Source organism: Pseudophryne corroboree, chromosome 1 (assembly GCF_028390025.1).
Source record: "Pseudophryne corroboree isolate aPseCor3 chromosome 1, aPseCor3.hap2, whole genome shotgun sequence".
Taxonomy (NCBI): domain Eukaryota; kingdom Metazoa; phylum Chordata; class Amphibia; order Anura; family Myobatrachidae; genus Pseudophryne; species Pseudophryne corroboree.
The window spans coordinates 1,029,811,986-1,029,831,712 of record NC_086444.1 but is presented as its reverse complement, the minus strand read 5'-3'; the positions used below and the strand labels follow the sequence as shown (position 1 = coordinate 1,029,831,712).

The 19,727-nt window shown below is 43.4% G+C and overlaps 1 protein-coding gene across 2 annotated transcripts in view; it reads right to left on the bottom strand.

The window, feature by feature from the left end:
- STOX2 (storkhead box 2) overlaps positions 1–12,955 on the bottom strand; it is a 248,373-nt gene extending 235,418 nt beyond the window's left edge. The window contains exon 1 of one of the 2 annotated variants that reach the window (XM_063920706.1): positions 11,823–12,955. In XM_063920706.1, the coding sequence (XP_063776776.1) occupies positions 11,823–11,988 (166 nt within the window). In that variant the 5' untranslated portion in view covers positions 11,989–12,955. Of the gene's footprint in view, positions 1–6,766; positions 6,811–11,822 lie in introns of those variants that run through there. The other variant, XM_063920710.1, reaches the window with a different exon arrangement.
- Positions 12,956–19,727: the final 6,772 nt, after the last annotated feature.

Genomic DNA, 19,727 nt, shown 5'->3' with positions numbered 1-19,727 from the left:
CTCAATCAAGCAACTATATAGATACACATCTTGTGGACTGGTAGCTAGTATACAAAGTAGACTGATTGTAGGTAATAAAGCAGACCTGCAATTTGATTGCTTATACATAAAGCAGACCTGCAATTTGGTGCTAGTAAATAAAGCTCACTGAACGTTCTGTGGCTAGTGTTGCTGGTAAATAAAGCACACTGAACGTTCTGTGGCTAGTGTTGCTGGTAAATAAAGCACACTGAACATTCTGTGGCTAGTGTTGCTGGTAAATAAAGCACACTGAACGTTTTGTGGCTAGTGTTGAACATTCTGTGGCTAGTGTTGCTGGTAAATAAAGCACACTGAACATTTTGTGGCTAGTGTTGCTGGTAAATAAAGCACACTGAACGTTCTGTGGCTAGTGTTGCTGGTAAATAAAGCACACTGAACGTTCTGTGGCTAGTGTTGCTGGTATATAAAGCACACTGAACGTTCTGTGGCCAGTGTTGCTGGTATATAAAGCACACTGAACGTTCTGTGGCTAGTGTTGCTGGTATATAAAGCACACTGAACGTTCTGTGGCTAGTATTGCTGGTAAATAAAGCACACTGAACGTTCTGTGGCTAGTGTTGCTGGTAAATAAAGCACACTGAACGTTCTGTGGCTAGTGTTGCTGGTAAATAAAGCACACTGAACGTTCTGTGGCTAGTGTTGCTAGTAAATAAAGCACACTGAACGTTCTGTGGCTAGTGTTGCTGGTATATAAAGCACACTGAACGTTCTGTGGCTAGTGTTGCTGGTAAATAAAGCACACTGAACGTTCTGTGGCTAGTGTTGCTGGTAAATAAAGCACACTGAACGTTCTGTGGCTAGTGTTGCTGGTAAATAAAGCACACTGAACGTTCTGTGGCTAGTGTTGCTGGTATATAAAGCACACTGAACGTTCCGTGGCTAGTGTTGCTAGTAAATAAAGCACACTGAACGTTCTGTGGCTAGTGTTGCTGGTAAATAAAGCACACTGAACGTTCTGTGGCTAGTGTTGCTGGTATATTAAGCACACTGAACGTTCCGTGGCTAGTGTTGCTAGTAAATAAAGCACACTGAACGTTCCGTGGCTAGTGTTGCTGGTAAATAAAGCACACTGAACGTTCTGTGGCTAGTGTTGCTGGTAAATAAAGCAGTTGCAGACGTCAATCTTCTTTCTAGCAGATAAGGTAGTTAACCAATGTTATGGCAAATACTGGAAACTTTTGGTCTTGTGGCTAATAATTATAGCTGATCTTTTGTGGCTAGTGTACATGTCATGTCTGCAGCTGGTGGCTACTACTATAATGATGCTCACTAAGAGCCAAAGCCTCAATGTTGCGCACATTTTGAGGCGAGATGAACAGCACCAACTAGTAGGCAGCTCCGTATGGAGCTGCTTGCACAGTACACTGACTGGCCACGATTGTCCACTTAATAAACAGCTTCCTTAAACTAATAACAAATCAGAGCACCCGTGTTGTCTTATGTTTGTTAATGACACATCCTGGCAACAGCAATCTAGCAATGAGCAATACAAAAAAAAAAAACAATCTTGCCTCTAGCAACGAGCAGTAAACAAAAAAAAGGACCAGATTTGTAGACCTGAAGAATCTTGGGCCTGTTTTCCATTGGATTCCCTCAGACATACCCTCTTGATAAATGGTATTTTTACCTCTTGAAGTGCCAGCATGTTGCATTAACACAGAGCATGTTCTTTAATTGCATGTCAGAGCCTTCCTGCTCACTGATGAGCATATTGCCAAAAACATGCTCTGAGAAGGGTGATGTCATAAAATTCCAAACTAATTATTGTATAAGCACCTTTAAAATCCTTAGGGTAGGGCCACACATAGCAGCCAAGCGGAACCGCTTGTCCGGAAGGAGACTGCACATGGGTGCCTACGCAGACGCCCACACATGTGCAGCAGTCCCGCCGCCGCCGGATACAACCACAGGTCGCTTCGGTTGAGCCGGATGACATGACGGTGGGATTTCAATGTGAACACATACATTTCAATGTATGTGTTCACACAGTGCAGGATCCGTGTGCACACAAAACCCCCTCCCGGACAAGCGGGACCCACTTGGCCGCTATGTGTGGCCCTAACATTACGCTTAATGTGCTGCCACCTGTAGCCCTGAAAAACTACAATTATTTATATACTGTAGGAAAATACATTAGATCTCTGGGCAATAATAAAAGTAATTAACAAAGCTGCAAAACTAATGTCCCAAACCAGACGTTTGTAAGGTCACAAATCAGTGCATGAGCCCAGGGCCATTTCTAGCCAATTTGGCTCCCAGTGCGAGATCTAAAAATGCGCCCCCCCCCCCCATTCACATAAGAAAAAATGCGCCCCCCCCCCCCCCCATAGATATAAAGAGGAAAAGTATGCTCGCGACGATGGCGCGCGCGCTCCCGGCAGGGGGGCGTGACCTCGTTAAAATGGGCGTGGCTTTGTTAAGATGGGTGTGACCTCATCTGATCTCATCATCACAGCCACCACAGGATTAAAAAAAAAAAAAAGTCCTCATTTTACACATTACAGCAGGCACGCGACCCCATTTTACACAGCACGGCAGGCAAGTGTCCCTATTTTACACATTGCGGCAGGCACGTGTCCCCATTTTACACAGTACAGTAGGCAAGTGTCCCCATTTTACACAGCACGGTAGGCAAGTGTCCCCATTTTACACAGCACGGTAGGCAAGTGTCCCTATTTTACACATTGCGGCAGGCACGTGCCCCCATTTTACACATTGCGGCAGAAAAAAGTGTCCCCATTTTACACATTGCGGCAGGCACGTGCCTCCATTTTACACAGTACGGCAGGCAAGTGTTCCCATTTTACACATTGCGGCAGGAAAGTGTCCCCATTTTACACATTGCGGCAGGAAAGTGTCCCCATTTTACACATTGCGGCAGGAAAGTGTCCCCCATTTTACACATTGCGGCAGGCACGTGCCCCCATTTTACACAGTACGGCAGGCAAGTGTTCACATTTTACACATTGCGGCAGGAAAGTGTCCCCATTTTACACACTGCGGCAGGAAAGTGTCCCCATTTTACACACTGCGGCAGGAAAGTGTCCCCATTTTACACATTGCGGCAGGAAAGTGTCCCCATTTTACACATTGCGGCAGGAAAGTGTCCCCATTTTACACATTGCGGCAGGCACGTGCCCCCATTTTACACAGTACGGCAGGCAAGTGTTCACATTTTAAACATTGCGGCAGGAAAGTGTCCCCATTTTACACATTGCGGCAGGAAAGTGTCCCCATTTTACACATTGCGGCAGGAAAGTGTCCCCATTATACACATTGCGGCAGGAAAGTGTCCCCATTTTACACATTGCGGCAGGCACGTGCCCCCATTTTACACAGCATGGCAGGCAAGTGTCCCCATTTTACACATTGCGGCAGGCAAGTGTCCCCATTTTACACATTGCGGCAGGCAAGTGTCCCCATTTTACACATTACGGCAGGCAAGTGTCCCCATTTTACACATTACGGCAGGCAAGTGTCCCCATTTTACACATTCCGGGAGACAAGTGTCCCCATTTTACACATTCCGGCAGACAAGTGTCCCTATTTTACACATTCCGGCAGACAAGTGTCCCCATTTTACACAGTACGGCAGGTGGTGGTGGGGGGGAGGGAGAGAGAGAGAGGGAGAGGGGCTGACTTACATTTGAAGCGGTTCTTCCCGCTCTTCGGCCGCCTCTCCCTTGTCTGCGCAGCGCTGGCCGTCTTGGCTCCCCCTTCTCCCTCCTCCCGAGTGCCCAGCTCGGGGGGCGGGGTTTCGTGGAATGACGCGAATGTGTCGTGATGTCACGACGCAAACGCGTCATTTCCGCGAAATCCCGCCCCCCGAGCTGGGCACTCGGGAGGAGAGGGGTTTGAAAGTGCTCAGGAAGTGCCGCGGCGGGCGCCCCGTACGGTTGCACGGCTCGCCGCCGCAAGAAACGCCACTGCATGAGCCCATCTAGATGGTGTTACCTGAGGAGTGAGGAGTTTTTGGAACAAGTAGATGAGTAGATCAGGGTGAGCTTTTAGAATGAGAAATAAGTACAGGAGCATGTCTAAGTGCAAACTCATTTCCGAAATTTAATAACCTGTGAGTTGTAGGCACCAGCAAAATTTCAGAGATTATGGGGTATATTCACTAAGTGTCGGAAGCTGCCGTCTTGTCGGAAAGATGGCAGCTTCCGACAGATTTAGGTCGGGAGGGGTTCCGACCTATTCAATGCCGGGTCATTTTTTCCGACAATGTGGGAATTCCTGACTTGTCGGAAACCACATGGATTGTTGGATTAGCCGCTGATCCACGTGTTCCGCGGCCAAATCCGACAGGTTTTGGTCCCGGTTCAGACAATGTAAATCCGACTTTCTTTAAAGTCAGATTGACAATGTCGGAATCGGGGAGATGAGACGGGGGACAGGTCAGCGGGGACGGGACCATGTGTGGAGACGAGCGGGGATGGAGCGGCATGGACGGGTGAGGAGCAGCTGTCGGGACAGGCGGCATGAACAGGCGAGGAGCAGGGAGCGGCTGTCGGGGCAAAGCGGCGGGGACGGGTGAGGAGCGGCTGTCGGGAAGGAGTGGCGGGAGTATCCAGCTCATTGAATACTGACCTGTCGGATCCTTTCTGCCAGAAAGGATCTGACAGGTATTGAATACACCCCTAAACCCATAGATTTAGAGCAGCAAAAATTTAAGCTGAAAATTATTGCCGCTCTAAATCTACGCCCTAAATTACGTCATTTGGCTGCAACTCACAGGTTAATACATTTGAGCCATTGAGTTTTATATTTAAGTGAACTTCATGAAGTTGGGATTGAGTATTTTGTGGACATTCCCAGAAAGCCTCTTTACCCCTGCAAAATAACTTTCTGTTAACATGCGCTTGCAGGAGGAGATAATCAGGCTTTGGCCTATGCTTTCAACTCAATACCTTTTATACCAACTAAGCATTTTTAAACATAATTATACCAATGTAATTACACATTAAACATTGCCCCCTTGCTGTCAAGCCTTATTTAAGACATCAACAAGATACAAGCTGCAGCAGTATTTTAGGATAAAAATGGAAAATCATTGAATGAAAAAGGCAGTTCATAAAATCATAGCAGGCAAGGCCTGTAAATTGTAATATTTCTTTTGCTGCCATTTGTATACTTAAATGGGTCAGCAATACAATTAATGTTCGAGTAAAGAGTCTGCAATTTGGAAAGCATGCATATTATGGGGGAATGCGGGATCAGTATGAGATCCCGGCGGTCAGGAGACTGACGCCGGGATCCAGACACCTGGGATTCCGGCAGCGAGCGCATCGTGTCCCCTTGTGGGCTGGAAGCCGTTGCCATGCTTCAGGCCCCGTGACGACCTACGGTCGCCACAGGGTTCTATTCCCCCTTGGGTGGTGGCGTGGACCACCACCCAAGTGGGAAAACGTATTGTAGATGGTGTTGGGATTCTGGCATCTGTATACTGACCACCGGGATCCTGTTCGACGGTCAATTTACTGCCTCCCGTGAGTGCCAGCAAATACACCAAACTGGGCTGCATATACAACGAGGCTGTTTCCGGGGATTTGGTTTCGCCTGCCTGATGCAAGTGAAACAAAATTCCCAGAATAAGCCGCGGCTCTCGCCGGTTTATTGGGGCTAACTGGATAGCCCCTGGCGAGACAATTAGCAGCGGTAAATAACCACGGCTAATTGGATACCCCCTTTATGTTTAAGAATATTTTAAAGTCAGAATTCTGTCGGTAAGGTCTGAGAATTATTACATTTTATCTGAGATTTTTTACTTTTAACCAGTTATATTTATGAATTTATGTTTTAGAAGGCCCCAAATGTCTAGTGTATCACTTGAATTTTAAGTTGTAAAATTAGATTTTGAAACGGAGTGAAAAAACTTAATAATCAAGTGAACTTTATCATATTAAACCTTATAATAGTAAATACACAGTAGATACTATTGTTGATTAATACTAGATTGGGTTGGCATCAAAATCCTGGCGCACAGGATCCCTACAGTCAGAATGCCGACAGCGGCATACCAAAGTTCAAAATCCTGATGATTTTTGGTAAAAATTTTAACCTTAATCCTAGCTAACCTCTCCCACAGCCAAACCCTAACCCACTCCTCCCGAAGCTTAACCCTAATCCCCCCCTCAGCCCCCCAACAACAACACACAGCCTAAGCCTTTCCCTAGTGCTTAACCCTATCCCTAATACATACAGTTGGGATCTTGTGCACCGGAATATTAAGTACATCTTGATTTTTTTGACCAAATTCAATATAAACTTCTGCTTACATACATATAAGTACATCAACAAAACTACACCAGCATTCAACTATTTATCTACCAATTCAACCCCTCTGCGTCTCTCACTCATTACCTACTACCAGTCCTGGTTACAGGACGGGTAGCTGTACGCCCTCCCTCATACAATACCTTCTTCTATTCTCCAAACCTATAGGCATTCCCGGAAAACTCACCTCTTCAGGAGACCTGGCAACCTCCATAACCTATTATAACCAACTGCCTCCCCTCTGCATGGTTACATATGTTCTCTTCTACACTCACACACTCCTCTTACCCAAGACCCACACTGCTGTGTGACTGGATCAAACAGTACACCCAAGAGCCTTTTACCCTGGCAGTCTGGCCAGACGAATAAGGAATATGCAGCACTTATCCTCATGTGTTAAATTCCTAGTTCTACATAGATTGTAAACTTGTGAGCAGGGCCCTCTTACCTCTCTGTCTTTCTGTTATTACCAGTCTTGCTTTATTACGGTTTTGTTCCCAACTGTGAAGCACAAAGGAATATGCTGGTGCTATATGAATTAATATTAATAAAATTGTAAATAACTTAGGCATCATTGTATAGGACAAAAATTAACATAGCCTTTATTTTACTTTGTTGCAATAAAAGGCATAAAAGATGGCACAAGGCTACACTTTCAACAGAAACCTGCTCATATGAGAATATTCAGAACAGACAAACTTTACGGATAAATTCTACAAAAGCGACAACAGACAGTTGAGTAGCTTGCCTCTAGGAAGACACTAATAGTAGGTCCATTACTCATTTATAACCATCCACCAATCACGCTTGGTTTGTTTAATTTACATAAAGCAGTAAGGGCAGTTAAGAAAGTAGGCAAACATGTTTTCATGCCTTTGTCATATAGAGCATTACAACACAACATTGCATTTGAAAACAATTACAACAGCATAGCATTTATAAGCAAAGAGTAAGACACAGTAGACATCCTCCAACATTCCACACAAAGAATGTACTGTACAAGTGTGCAACAGACTAAGGGGTCTATTTACTAAATCTTGGATGGCGATAAAGTCAAAGGAGATAAAGTTCCAGCCAATCCGCTCCTAACTGTCATTTTTCAAACATAGCCTGAACAAATTAGTTAGGAGCTGATTGGCTGGTACTTTATCTCCATCCAAGGCTTAGTAAATAGACCCCTTATTCTGCTACTTACATTGGAGAAAGACATTTTATAGCTGGTATTATTAAGAACACAGCCAATAAATGTGTGAAGAACCAGTGAAGGTATCTTATGACTCATGTGACTGGTTCCTAATGAATTGATTTGCTGAATAATGGTCACCAACGTAGGTGTCAAGTTAAACATATTCAATAGGCCTGTGTTTCTCAATATCAATTGTAAAAGGCAGGTCGGTCACTATGTCCAGATTAGTTGTGACCTTTACCAAATCTCTTTCCCCTAGATCTTAATGTGTTTAACTACACTCTGTTTCCACACAAATCTTGCACACATAGATATAGCCATTGACCAATATGGCTACAACTAGCAACCAACAAAATGGCGATAGAGGTCAGGTAGGTTGAGGCATACACAAACATACAGAAGTGGTACAAAATCAGCAGGTGCACAATCAAGGTCAAAAGGTGTCATAAGGTCAGGGTAGACAACACTGCTCAGGTAAAGAAAAGCTCAGGATAATAAGACAATAACATCCAGGAAGCAAAACACGTACCTATATAATCACTGTCACTAAGGTAATCATACAAGACTGGACATGAACCATAAGAAGCATAGAATTGGGTTACACCAGCAGGTTGTACTTTGAGAAGGTCTCTCTTTAGGGCACAGGCAAATAGTTCTGTGCAAAATTAAGGAAAACCTGAAAATGTGAGCTGTTGGGAGGTACTAGAGGTCAACGTTGAAAACTGCTACAGTACATTATGCATTTATTTCAAACAACCAACCCAATCACATTAGAACCCAGTTACAGTGGTCAAGTTTATGTACGTGTACACCGCCAACCAAATAATTTTGTAGTGGACTTTCTTTTTAAGAGCGTGCAAGTGTTATGGTACTCCATACTTGGGGACATTGAGGTTGTTTTAGCAATACCACGGCTTGTGGCCAACATACTGCAGCTGTCAATTATAGATACATATATTAAGTAAAAGGAACAAAACAGATGTACAGTTTGCAGATCACATGCATAATAAAGTATAGATTATCAGCTGATACTGTGAACAAATACTCATAGTGAATTAGATTGGAAGCAAAAATGGCTTCTGAGTTTAAAAAGAAAAATTACTAGCATTTATACTTATTTTTTTATTTATTAGCAGTTAGTTATATAGCGCAAAAATGTCCCGCAGCACTTTACAGAGAATATTTGGTCATTCACAAAAATCCCTGTCCCAGTGTATCTTACAATCTATATTCCTTACCACATGTACACACAGATATACATTAGGGTTCATATTTGTTGGGAGCCAATTAACCTGCAAGCATATTTTTGGATGGTGGGAAGAAACAAGAGCTCTCATAGGAAACCCCCGCAAGCCTTGGTGGGAACTGGACCCTAGACCTCAGGGCTGTGAGGCAACCACACTCATACCCCTTTCAAATCACCAAAATAACCCAGTATAGGCCAGGTCGACCCAGGTCGAGGCGGGGGTGAAATGGGTATGTTAGAATTTCCCTGGACAACAGACGCGGTAGTTCAACTTCGAAATTGAGCAGTGATATTCCCGGGTTGAAGTGCAGTCTGAACGGGTTGTTGGGTCGATACCACCTGGGATCCGTTCACACTATAGGAAGGGACAGCACTTGGAGATGACCTGAGATCCAGGTCGCCCTCACCGCTAACGTCACCAACCCCGAAATATGCCCGGTTGGTACCGCCAGTCTGAAAGCGGTCTCAAGTGGGTTGCACCTAGGAAGAAGCTGACCACAAGTCCCGGGTCCGACGCGCTACTGCGATGTGAAAGGGGTATCACCAATCGCATGTAATACACAGTGTAGAAAAATTGATATGTACACTATGGGTGTACAAGATCAACATGGCAGACTTGATGAAGATCTCTACATAGCCTCAGGTCACAATAATGAAAGGGTTATGTGAAACCTCCTACAACACTTTTAATCACTGCATACTATTTCTTCTTTGAAGAGGGTGAAGGATTTTAACCACAAACAAAACCAATGTTGTAAATCCTTCATTTTTCTACACCACCAAAATCAACTCATTACAGCCACCCTAACGCCCACTGCTTTATCCCTACACACATCATTGCATCGCTGCCCATTAACAGGACACAAGACTTTCTCACATGTTGGTGTCAAGATAGAACACAGATTGGCTTGGTAATCTTTTTAGAAGCACACCACTTGTCACACCATAACATTTTACACAAGTGGACAGAACCAGCCTATACATTTACTAAACAGTGACTTTGTTTTATACTCTTATGGACTCACTGCATGGCTTCAATAAATTCTGTCCATGCAAGAATATGTCAACTACTTACGTACCATACCACAATCACTGCACTCCAATACATATCCAAAAATAGCCCATTGCTACAAAAGACATTTGAAAAAGAATTTTATGTCACAGAACAATCCAGGGATAGCTGATCACTTATTAATGAGTAGATGGACTATTTCGGTTTAGTGATAAAACCTGGTCCAAGTTCCACGATCCACACTGCCAGTGCTCCTGGTTTTTTTTTTTTTTAAACCAGTTCAATAATTATACACCATTTCTCAATATAGCTGAGTCAGGCTCACTCCAGTGGTCAAGAGAACGTTACGTCACTGGGACATGAAGTTGTGTCTTTCTACTGATGCACTGGCAGCCATATTTGAATCTATTTTACACTAATACTAAATGCAAAAAATAAAATCCCAAATCCTGAAATATGTTGGGAGTCGGGTGACCCTGGAAAGACGATTAGTTTCTCATTGTTGCAATTTTTTTGTTAACCAAAATGTCCAGTTGTATTACTATTACATGCCAAATATCAATAGTTCTGCAGCCAGGCCAACATACTGTACATCAGTGACATATTCCTGGGTCATAATACAAAAGCATTGTAGGCTAACTACATAAATCTGCGATGCCAGGGGAAGGGGACAGACTTTCCTGCAGGATACACAGCAGGCCTTACATGTTCCCACATTACTTATACCCTTCGGAGACACATTAACAAGTCATACATGGTGTATTGGTGCTATATGAAGGCTGACAAGCAAGGCACTGTAAAAGGGTAAATGCAGGGTAAATCTGCTAAAATGGATACAGAGAGCTTTATCACAGTGTAGCTGTAACTGGGTAAGTGAAATAAAAATACCAGTTGTACTTCTCCGACCTTAGACAGAAATGTAATATGTTTCTTGTAATATGAATGTATAATATGGTTAGCATTTGGTGGTGGGATGAGGGACAAGCAGCTATGACCATCTCTCACAAAAATGACCAAAATACCATTTATTACACTGTGACATGCATTACACTGTATATGTGATATACTGATTAATCGAAGGATTCAGATGAGGCCTTGCCATATATATTTCCAATGCATATGCTCAGGTTGATCGGAATACAGTCTAGCTGTGGGAAGCACAACCACCATTCCTTCTGCAGCCCAGAGCTGCTTTGCATTAAGATTACGCAGCAGTCTTTAAATAGATTTTGGTCATTGCTTAAGCATGCCTGTTTTTTTTTCTGTCCTAGAAATTAAACTAGCGTGTATCTTTACCATCTTGCAGTAACGCTGAAATAAAGAAAGCAATCTCAAACCATACATAGAAGAAAGACTTCATGTTAGCTTTTTCTTCCTTTAACTTGCAGATTTGTGTGGGTCTCTCTGTCTGTAAGACTATTACTGCACCATTTCTGCAGCAGAGGGAAAGTCTGTACTCCAGCAAATGCCCATGTTGGTGTCTCAGTATAACAGATGTGTGTGAGGCTGTCAGATCATACACGATGGCTATAAATTATGTGCAGTCTTCTTTCTATACCATATTGTAAGTACTGGGCATCCAGCTGCACATACCTTAGAGATGGGGGGGGGGGATCTGTAACATAGGGTGAGCTGAGGGGCTGCTGTGTGTGTGTGTGGACAGTGCGGCCAGCAATCCAGTTGCTGAACTGGAGATCTAGATGTACTGCATACATTATTTGCCAAATAACACCATATTGTGAGGCCTAACATAGAATGTTAGTGATGTACAAAATGGTGGATGTAGACACCAGCACCAAAATATATAGAATTCATAGCACTGTGTAAACACATACACCTATACATTGCATATACATAGACCAGACAGCTCCATATTAAGGATGGATAGATAGATAGATAGATAGATAGATAGATAGATAGATAGATAGATAGATAGATAGATAGATAGATACCTTTGATTTCAGAATTGTTTCTGTCATAAATAAACCATGGAAAAAAAAATGCCATTATTCTTATGTTCTGGATTGATGCACAGAATTAAGGTACGAAATGTGACAAACCTGATGTCATATAGCCTCGTGATGCCTGGGAAATAAAAGCTGGTGGAAAGTGTTTGTGCAGGCGATAGTCCTTTTCACTACGGGACCTCATGCGGTCTGAGGCCCGGTCAGAGAAATCAGCACTAGGCCAAGCCCGGCGTAAGGTTGTACTCCGAGTCTTCTTCATTGTGAGGCTACCTGAAGCCTAATTGTCCAGCTGCATGACACAGGCCTCACCGCTGTTCCCTTTTTCTCATCAAAACATTAAGCACACAGCTTGAGCATGGGCGGCAAACATTTTGCTGCTACCTCTTCTAGGAAGCCAGCTGCAGGTCCGTTCGTTTTCTCCCTCGAATGATCCAATTTTACACACGTCCCACAATGCATTACACTTCATTTGCAATCAATCCAGCTTATAGCTTCCAGATTCATGTGGAGGAAAGGCACATTATGTGGCTTCTCAGCCAAAGAAGGGGAGGGGGAGTGAGCAGAGATTTGTAGCGTGAAAGCTCTGAGATCCCAAACAATAGCTTGATTCAGCATAGGGCTGCTTAGCCAACTGTGAGGCACAACACAAAAGAACCAAGCAAATACTGAGAAAAACACCCACAGAATTTGGTTTCAACCTGAACCCTTGCACCTAAGATCTTGTGAAGAAGAAAAAACAACAACCCACTGTCAATATCCCAATGGTTGTGGAATTAAAATGAGGAGGCGATGACGACGAGAGTAGATTTTTCCCCCCCTCCGCTCTTCACCTATCAGGTTCCGTGAAGCGAATCAATGAGGCAATCTAAATCGGCATTGCAGTAATCAAGGGACAATATTCATTCTTCACAGCCACACAGCTGTTCCTTACACACTGGGCGTGCAAAAGCTCCCCATCGCATCACATCCCAGACACACGCCTGCACCGATTTTCACAGTGATAAAAAGGAGAAATCCTAGGTTTGCTGGTCAGTGTCTCTCCCCTCCGCTTGTTTCACTGGTTGCCTTTTCCTGCCACTGCTCATATTCTTTTTCTAATGCTCTCTCCAGGCCGCTAGTGCAAGTTTAGTGGTCTACAATACAATTAGACCCAAACAGTTTGCTTCCAGGTATTTCCAGCGCTGCAAAGCCTGCTCTGTCCTCTGTTGAATGGCTCTGTGCCTTTGAATGCAGTGAAAAGCTATTGAAGGGCAGGAAGCAAGACAGCCAACCCAGTCTCATGCTAATCAAGAAGCTGTCTTAACCCTTTCACCTTGCAAAGTCAGCCTTGGAGATTCACATTCACACAACATATCATCAAATTCCTTATTTTCTAGGGGGTCGGGATTGTTCTTTAGTACATAGCATAAGAGTATCGTCTGTGTTGGGTTAGCAGTTCCATTACTGCTGCAAGATCAATGCCATTCCACTACAGGGTTAAGACAGACACACTGATCCTGTCAGACATCACATTTTAAATGTAAAACACCCTGAGGCTCTCTCAAACCTTGGCTGTAGTCCCAGCATATAATCAGCCCTCATCTATTTACATACAAAGCTGTGTATTTTTAGGATAGTCCAGCCTTCTCCAAGGAGGAAAGAAAATGTTTGTTTTGAAAATGGAGAAGGGGCAAAAGCATGAAAATAAATAAATAAATGAGAATGTGTCTATGTTATTTCAGTGTGTGTCCCTGAGTCCAGCAGAAAAAGGAGAAGGTCTTGTGACAGCTGGAAGTTCCACTTTGGTGCAATCCAGAGGCAATAAAAATGGTTATGGAAGAGTCGTTTGTCCTATCTACTTGCTGCTCACTACCAACCTGCCCAGAGGAGCAGGGGGCTGATTGCATTGCTCACTATGCGCAGAACAGCTGTTCCAGGACTGACAGATAGCGGTCAATAGATGTCACACATTCCGCGTACACAAACTAGGGCTGGTATCATCCATACCTGTACTACTACAGTCAATGTTTACATGTAAGTAGATTTTGTAAAGCAGCACCTTTCATTTTTTCCCACTAACAATTGCAGAATACTAGTTTATTGACCCCTTTAAAGATTTACAAAAGTTTACCCTATCCCAGCTACCGTGTGAATCAAGAGCATATCATACTTGTTTTTGCCACAAAGTGCTTGTTCCTGCCGCCCCATATCCAACAGTTTGACATTTGGTAGTTTCGTAATGTAAGGGGCCCTACTCATTAGACGATGCGCCGCCGAGGTGCCCGACGGCCTATACGGCCGACGAGCGACCCGGCGGCGGGGGGGGCAGTGACGAAGGGAGTGAAGTTTCTTCACTCCCCCCGTCACGCGGCTGCATTGAAGTGCAGGCAAATATGGACGAGATCGTCCATATTGGCCTGCATGCACAGCCGACGGGAGACCAGCGATGAACGAGCGCGGGGACGCGCATCGTTCATCGCTGGAGTCTCCACACTGAAAGATATGAACGAGTTCTCGTTCATTTATGAACGAGATCGTTCATATCTTTCTGAAAATCGCCCAGTGTGTAGGGCCTAAAAGTCTATTCCAGTCCTTTTCCCTTTATGTGTACCACGAAATTAAGCAATTAATAATGGATGATGGATTTACTGATATCCACAAATACTGTACTTCTGTCATAAACCAGAACAGATATTTTTAAGAAATGTAGACAATTATTATAAAAAAATGGTATATTAGTCTCAATGTGTTTATGCCGTTGAAATAAATCTGTAGAGTGAACACAACAGACAAATTGCAAGGATACATGTACACACTTCTGTTGCCACGTCTGTCAAGAAACTTTGGAATTTCAAAAGCCCATTGGGCTTTTAGCTCATGTGAGTACTTGAAAAATGAAATATAGAAGTATGTTCCAAATACCCTGCTGTCACCACTGAAGAACTGCTAGTCTGAACTTCAATTAACCTTCAAAGGGAAATGTGCAATAAAATGTAATAAATATGCTGTATTCATTTGCAGCATTGAAGGAGTTTTAAAATAACTATAATAGATTATAGTCAGTGGCGGTTTTTACCTATGGGTTGGAGGACTGCAGCCCCCCCAGGTAAAATATGCTACCCCTGTCAGTGTCAGTGAGCCAGATGCAGTCCATGAGACTGCACTGGCTTCACTGTGGAAGGTAGTGACTTCCTATTGGAAGTCCTACCTGCCAGTCACAGACACTACAGGCAGTCCCATAGGAAGGTGCTTCCTCCCTCTGGGACTGCCAGACCGGGCTGCAATAGGCAGAGAGCTGGCTTCCTACTCCCTACCTCGTCAGTACTAGACAGCTTCTATGGGCTGCAGCCGATACAGTCCATATAAGCTGGGGTTTGTGCATGCGCAGTACCATCACAGCTACTGCGCATGTGCTGGGTCCCGGTGTCTGTTAATTACATAGTGAAGATGCTGGGACCCGGATGGCATGTGGACAAGGCGGCGGAGACCTGGAGCATTACCAGCGGCAGTCCTCCTCCATCAACAAGGTAGGAGCTAACGCTGCTTATAGCTACAATATATACGTACAGCTTCCTCCACTAAGCTTTTTAATTCAAGACATGGGACCACCACTGTGTCCGTACTAATCGGTTATTCTCCACTAACTTAATGACTCTTCTATAAAGCGATCCAATATTTGAACCTGGCCTCCACATTGAGCAGTTCAGGTAATGGATACAACACAATTTCCATTTTCTATGGGACTTGCCCCTCTGCTGACTTTTTAGTTCTCACACACACACTGTTACTCATCAATATCTTGTAAAAACTAGAGTATATCACATACATTCTGCATAATACATCAAACAGAATCTTGAACATGAGGCTCCCATGGACATGACCTTTTGAAACCACTCCCACCTCTTTACCTAAACAATACGCACAACAGCTCCTCAGTGATTGTACAAGCTGCTAACCGACCCTACAGGTGTGGATTAACAGATCAACAAAGTAATGGTCAACAGTCAATAGGTCGACGTCAGCACACTTTTTTTTAGCCTTTTTTCGGGCAAATCTGGTATATTTCATGTTACGTGACCACCATCAGTACAAATGCTTCTCACACCACGCTTGTTTCAAACCTAAAACAAAAGGTGCCAACCATTTATGTGTAGACCATTGTCATATCAACCTTTTCAACCTGTCGACCTTATGCACTGTAGACCTTTTTTAACCACCAACCTAATTCATGTCGACCATTTAGTGGTCATGACACTGTAGATCTATCATCTGGTTACCCTACCCTACATGACAGCTCCAAAGAAGTAATACATTCCCCTCTTTAAATCATCGACTGTGATGAAAAATGATAAATGTAACTCTAGAACTTGAAGATATTGTGTCAGTGTGAAGGTAAATTGCATTACTGACACATGTAGAGTGTGGCTGTAGGGATCCGCCCACACAGAGGAGAAAAAGGAGGTGTTACCACACCTAATGGCTGCTGCAGAGAGGAGACAGTCCAGGTGGGACTGTGCAGTCAAGGGCTGGCTGATGCCTGTGTATCTGGTCTAAGTGGTATTGTGTGAACTACCCTGGTGAAACAGAGCACACGTTGAAGTGGAATTGAAGCAGGCCAGGTGGTCAGGATTGTACCTGCAAATAAACAGGACTGAGCTATGTGTTGCTGAGAAGAAGCCAAGCCGGATAACTTGACTGTGAGTAGGCCGAAGAGCCAGAATGTCAGAAGGCGATCGCAATTTCTGCTTCATCAAGGGGGGAGGCGCCGCTCAGCTTGCTGGGTGGACTTGCCCAGCGATGAGCGGCCCCCACCATGCGAGCCAAAGGATCAACAGAGGCCACTAGAGAGCCATGATCTTCTACGACTACAAGAGTGGTTTGCAACAGCAGGAGAGTTTTTACCCACTGTGAGCTGCTTTTGGGGAGGAAGCACTATCCTGAACCACTGTGTTTGAGTGGTTTGCAGAATTTAGGCGTGGGAGCCAGACCCTGGAAGACAAGGAATACTGCGGCCGACCTGTGCCCTGCATCATCAAAAACAATGTTGCTGACATGCGGGCCATAGTTTTGGTGAACGCCAGAGTGACTGTGGCTCAATTAAAGAAGCAGATAGGCACCAATTCATAAATGCAGAACATTTGGCAGATTGGTCTGGTCATTAATCATTACAAGGAGAAAAACATCTATTTTATTATTTTATTATTACCAGTTATTTATATAGCGCACACATATTCTGTAGCACTTTACAGAGAATACTTGGCCATTCACATCAGTCCCTGCCCCAGTGGAGCTTACAATCTATATTCCCTACCACATGTACACACACATACACACATTCACGCTAGGGTTAATTTTGTTGGGATCCAATTAACTTACCAGTATATGTTTCGATTGTGGGAGGAAACCGGAGTACCCGGAGGAAACCCACGCAAGTACAGGGAGAATATAAAAACTCCACACAGTTAGAGCCATGGTGGGAATCGAACCCATGACCTCAGTGCTGTGAGGCAGTAATGCTAACCATTACACCATCCGTACTGCCCTGAACCAACTGCTGTTGCTGTTGTCAGCTATTTCAGTCTGTCAATCTTTCTACAATAAGAAAAATGTTCTAAAGAAATAGCAGAACACTGAAGATAACTTCCAAACTTCCGAGAAGTAGGGAGCTCCAGCAAATTCAGATCAAAACGATGTGATTCGCTGAATAAAATGTCTTTAAAAAAAAAGTATGGGCAGCTGTAGTAATGCTTTGGACCATAATTTAAAGTTTACTCATAACCTACTGTACACCTTAACTCTGTATTACTACCTATTTCCACTATGGGGCTGCTCAAAGCAAGAACATGGGTGTGGCCTCTGTGGAAATGGCCACAGTTTGTGAAGCTAATAGGCACGGTTAATTTCTACTGAATTTCCAATTAGGAAACTTTGTAGGTAAGGTAATAGATTTTGTGAAGCTGTGCCATTTAGGGGGCATAAAATAAACAAATGATGAATATAATGCATCCTCTCTAAGCAAAAAAAAGAAAAAGGAACCCACTGCCAAACAAAACTGACAGAACATTGACTATATGATGGCGCAAGAAAAGATATGGGAGTAGTTACACATGATGCACATGGAGGGTAGTTATACATGGTGCACTGATGGTGTAGTTACACATGGTGCATATGGAGGGTAGTTATACATGGTGCACTGATTGTGTACATACAGGGCAGTTATACATGGTGCACTGATGTCATAATTATATATGGTGCAATAATGGGGTACTTATATATGAGGTAGCTGTACATGATGCACTGATGGGGTTACTATGCATAATGAACTGATGGGCTAATTATACATGGTGAGACGATTGATATCTAGATCTCAATCAGTATACATTCTTCCTTTTGGTCTATGAAGTATACGTTAGGCTATCAGGTATGTTATTATGTCAGTGGGATTACCAACCCTGATCCTGATCACATTTAGGTATGTTTCAACTTTATTTCATTTGACTTTCTCACCAGTTCCACTACTGTTATTTATTTGCAAGGACTACCCATATCCACTCACCAAGGAGACCATTTATTATTAATCAGTCCTTTCTGTTTAATTACAAAGTGCTGTATAGGTTCCACACCTATAGGTGGCACTGTGCATTAAATATACACTCTGTATTCTACAATTGACATTTTTACACCAGTGGAGTGGAGAATACATATGAAATCATGTGAAAACCCCCCAAAACATCCACCTTTTGAAATCAACATTTTTACATATCAGGATAAGAATAACAATTATCTCACCCTAACCAAGTCCTAAAATGTGATAAATCTATTTTCATGTGAAAAATAACCCATAAACTAAACATTTTACTTTGTCATTGTTTGGTCAACATAAGAAATAAGCCAAAATGAAGAAGGCATTTGAGAAAAACTAGGTATGCTTTTACTGCTTTCATATCAACAAAGAAAGTTATTTCAGTCAGGTTCTGCTAATAAAGTTTACTTAATGATGAAGCTTACTTAATGAGCAAGTACAGCCACCAATACATAAATGCAGAACATTTGGCAGATTGGTCTGGGCATTAATCATTACAAGGAGAAAAACATCTAGAACCAACTGTTGTTGCTGTTGTTGGCTATTTAATTTTGTCCATCTTTCTACAATAAGAAAAATGTTCTAAAGAAAAAGCAGAACACTGAATATAATGTCCAAACTTCCGAGAAGTAGGGCGTTCCAGCAAGTTCAGATCAAAACTATACTATGCTCTAAAAATCACCCAAAGAACCCAAATGCTAGATCCATTGATTGACAGTCCACTAGCAACTTGGTAAATGGTCATGATTCTACTATCAAAAAACAATGAGAAAATAGGATTTTAAATTACCTAACGGTAAATCCTTTTCTCGTAGTCCGTAAAGGATGCTGGGGTCCACATTAGTACCATGGGGTATAGACGGGTCCACCAGGAGCCATTGGCACTTTAAGAGTTTAACAGTGTGGGCTGACTCCTCCAGCTATGCCCTCCCTACCAGACTCAGTCTAGAAACTGTGCCCGAGGAGACGGACATACTTTGAGAGAAGGAAATAGTGATAGATAGTGGCGAGATTCATACCAGCTCACACAAACAAGGCAAACTAAGCTAACTAGCTTGAAACTCAGCAATAGCTGAAAACATTACTTAACCAAGTAACAACGCAGTACTTAACTAAGAATAAAGTCATACTGAATCAAGTAACTACTGCAGGATAACGAAGCGCTGAGCGGGCGCCCAGCATCCTCTACGGACTGCGAGAAAAGGATTTACCGGTAGGTAATTAAAATCCTATTTTCTCATACATCCTAGAGGATGCTGGGGTCCACATTAGTACCATGGGGATGTACCAAAGCTCCCTGAACGGGAGAGCGCGGAGGCTCCTGCAGAACTGATTGACCAAACTTCAGGTCCTCAGAGGCCAAAGTATCGAACTTGTAGAACTTTGCAAACGTGTTCGACCCCGACCAAGTAGCCGCGCGGCAAAGCTGTAAAGCT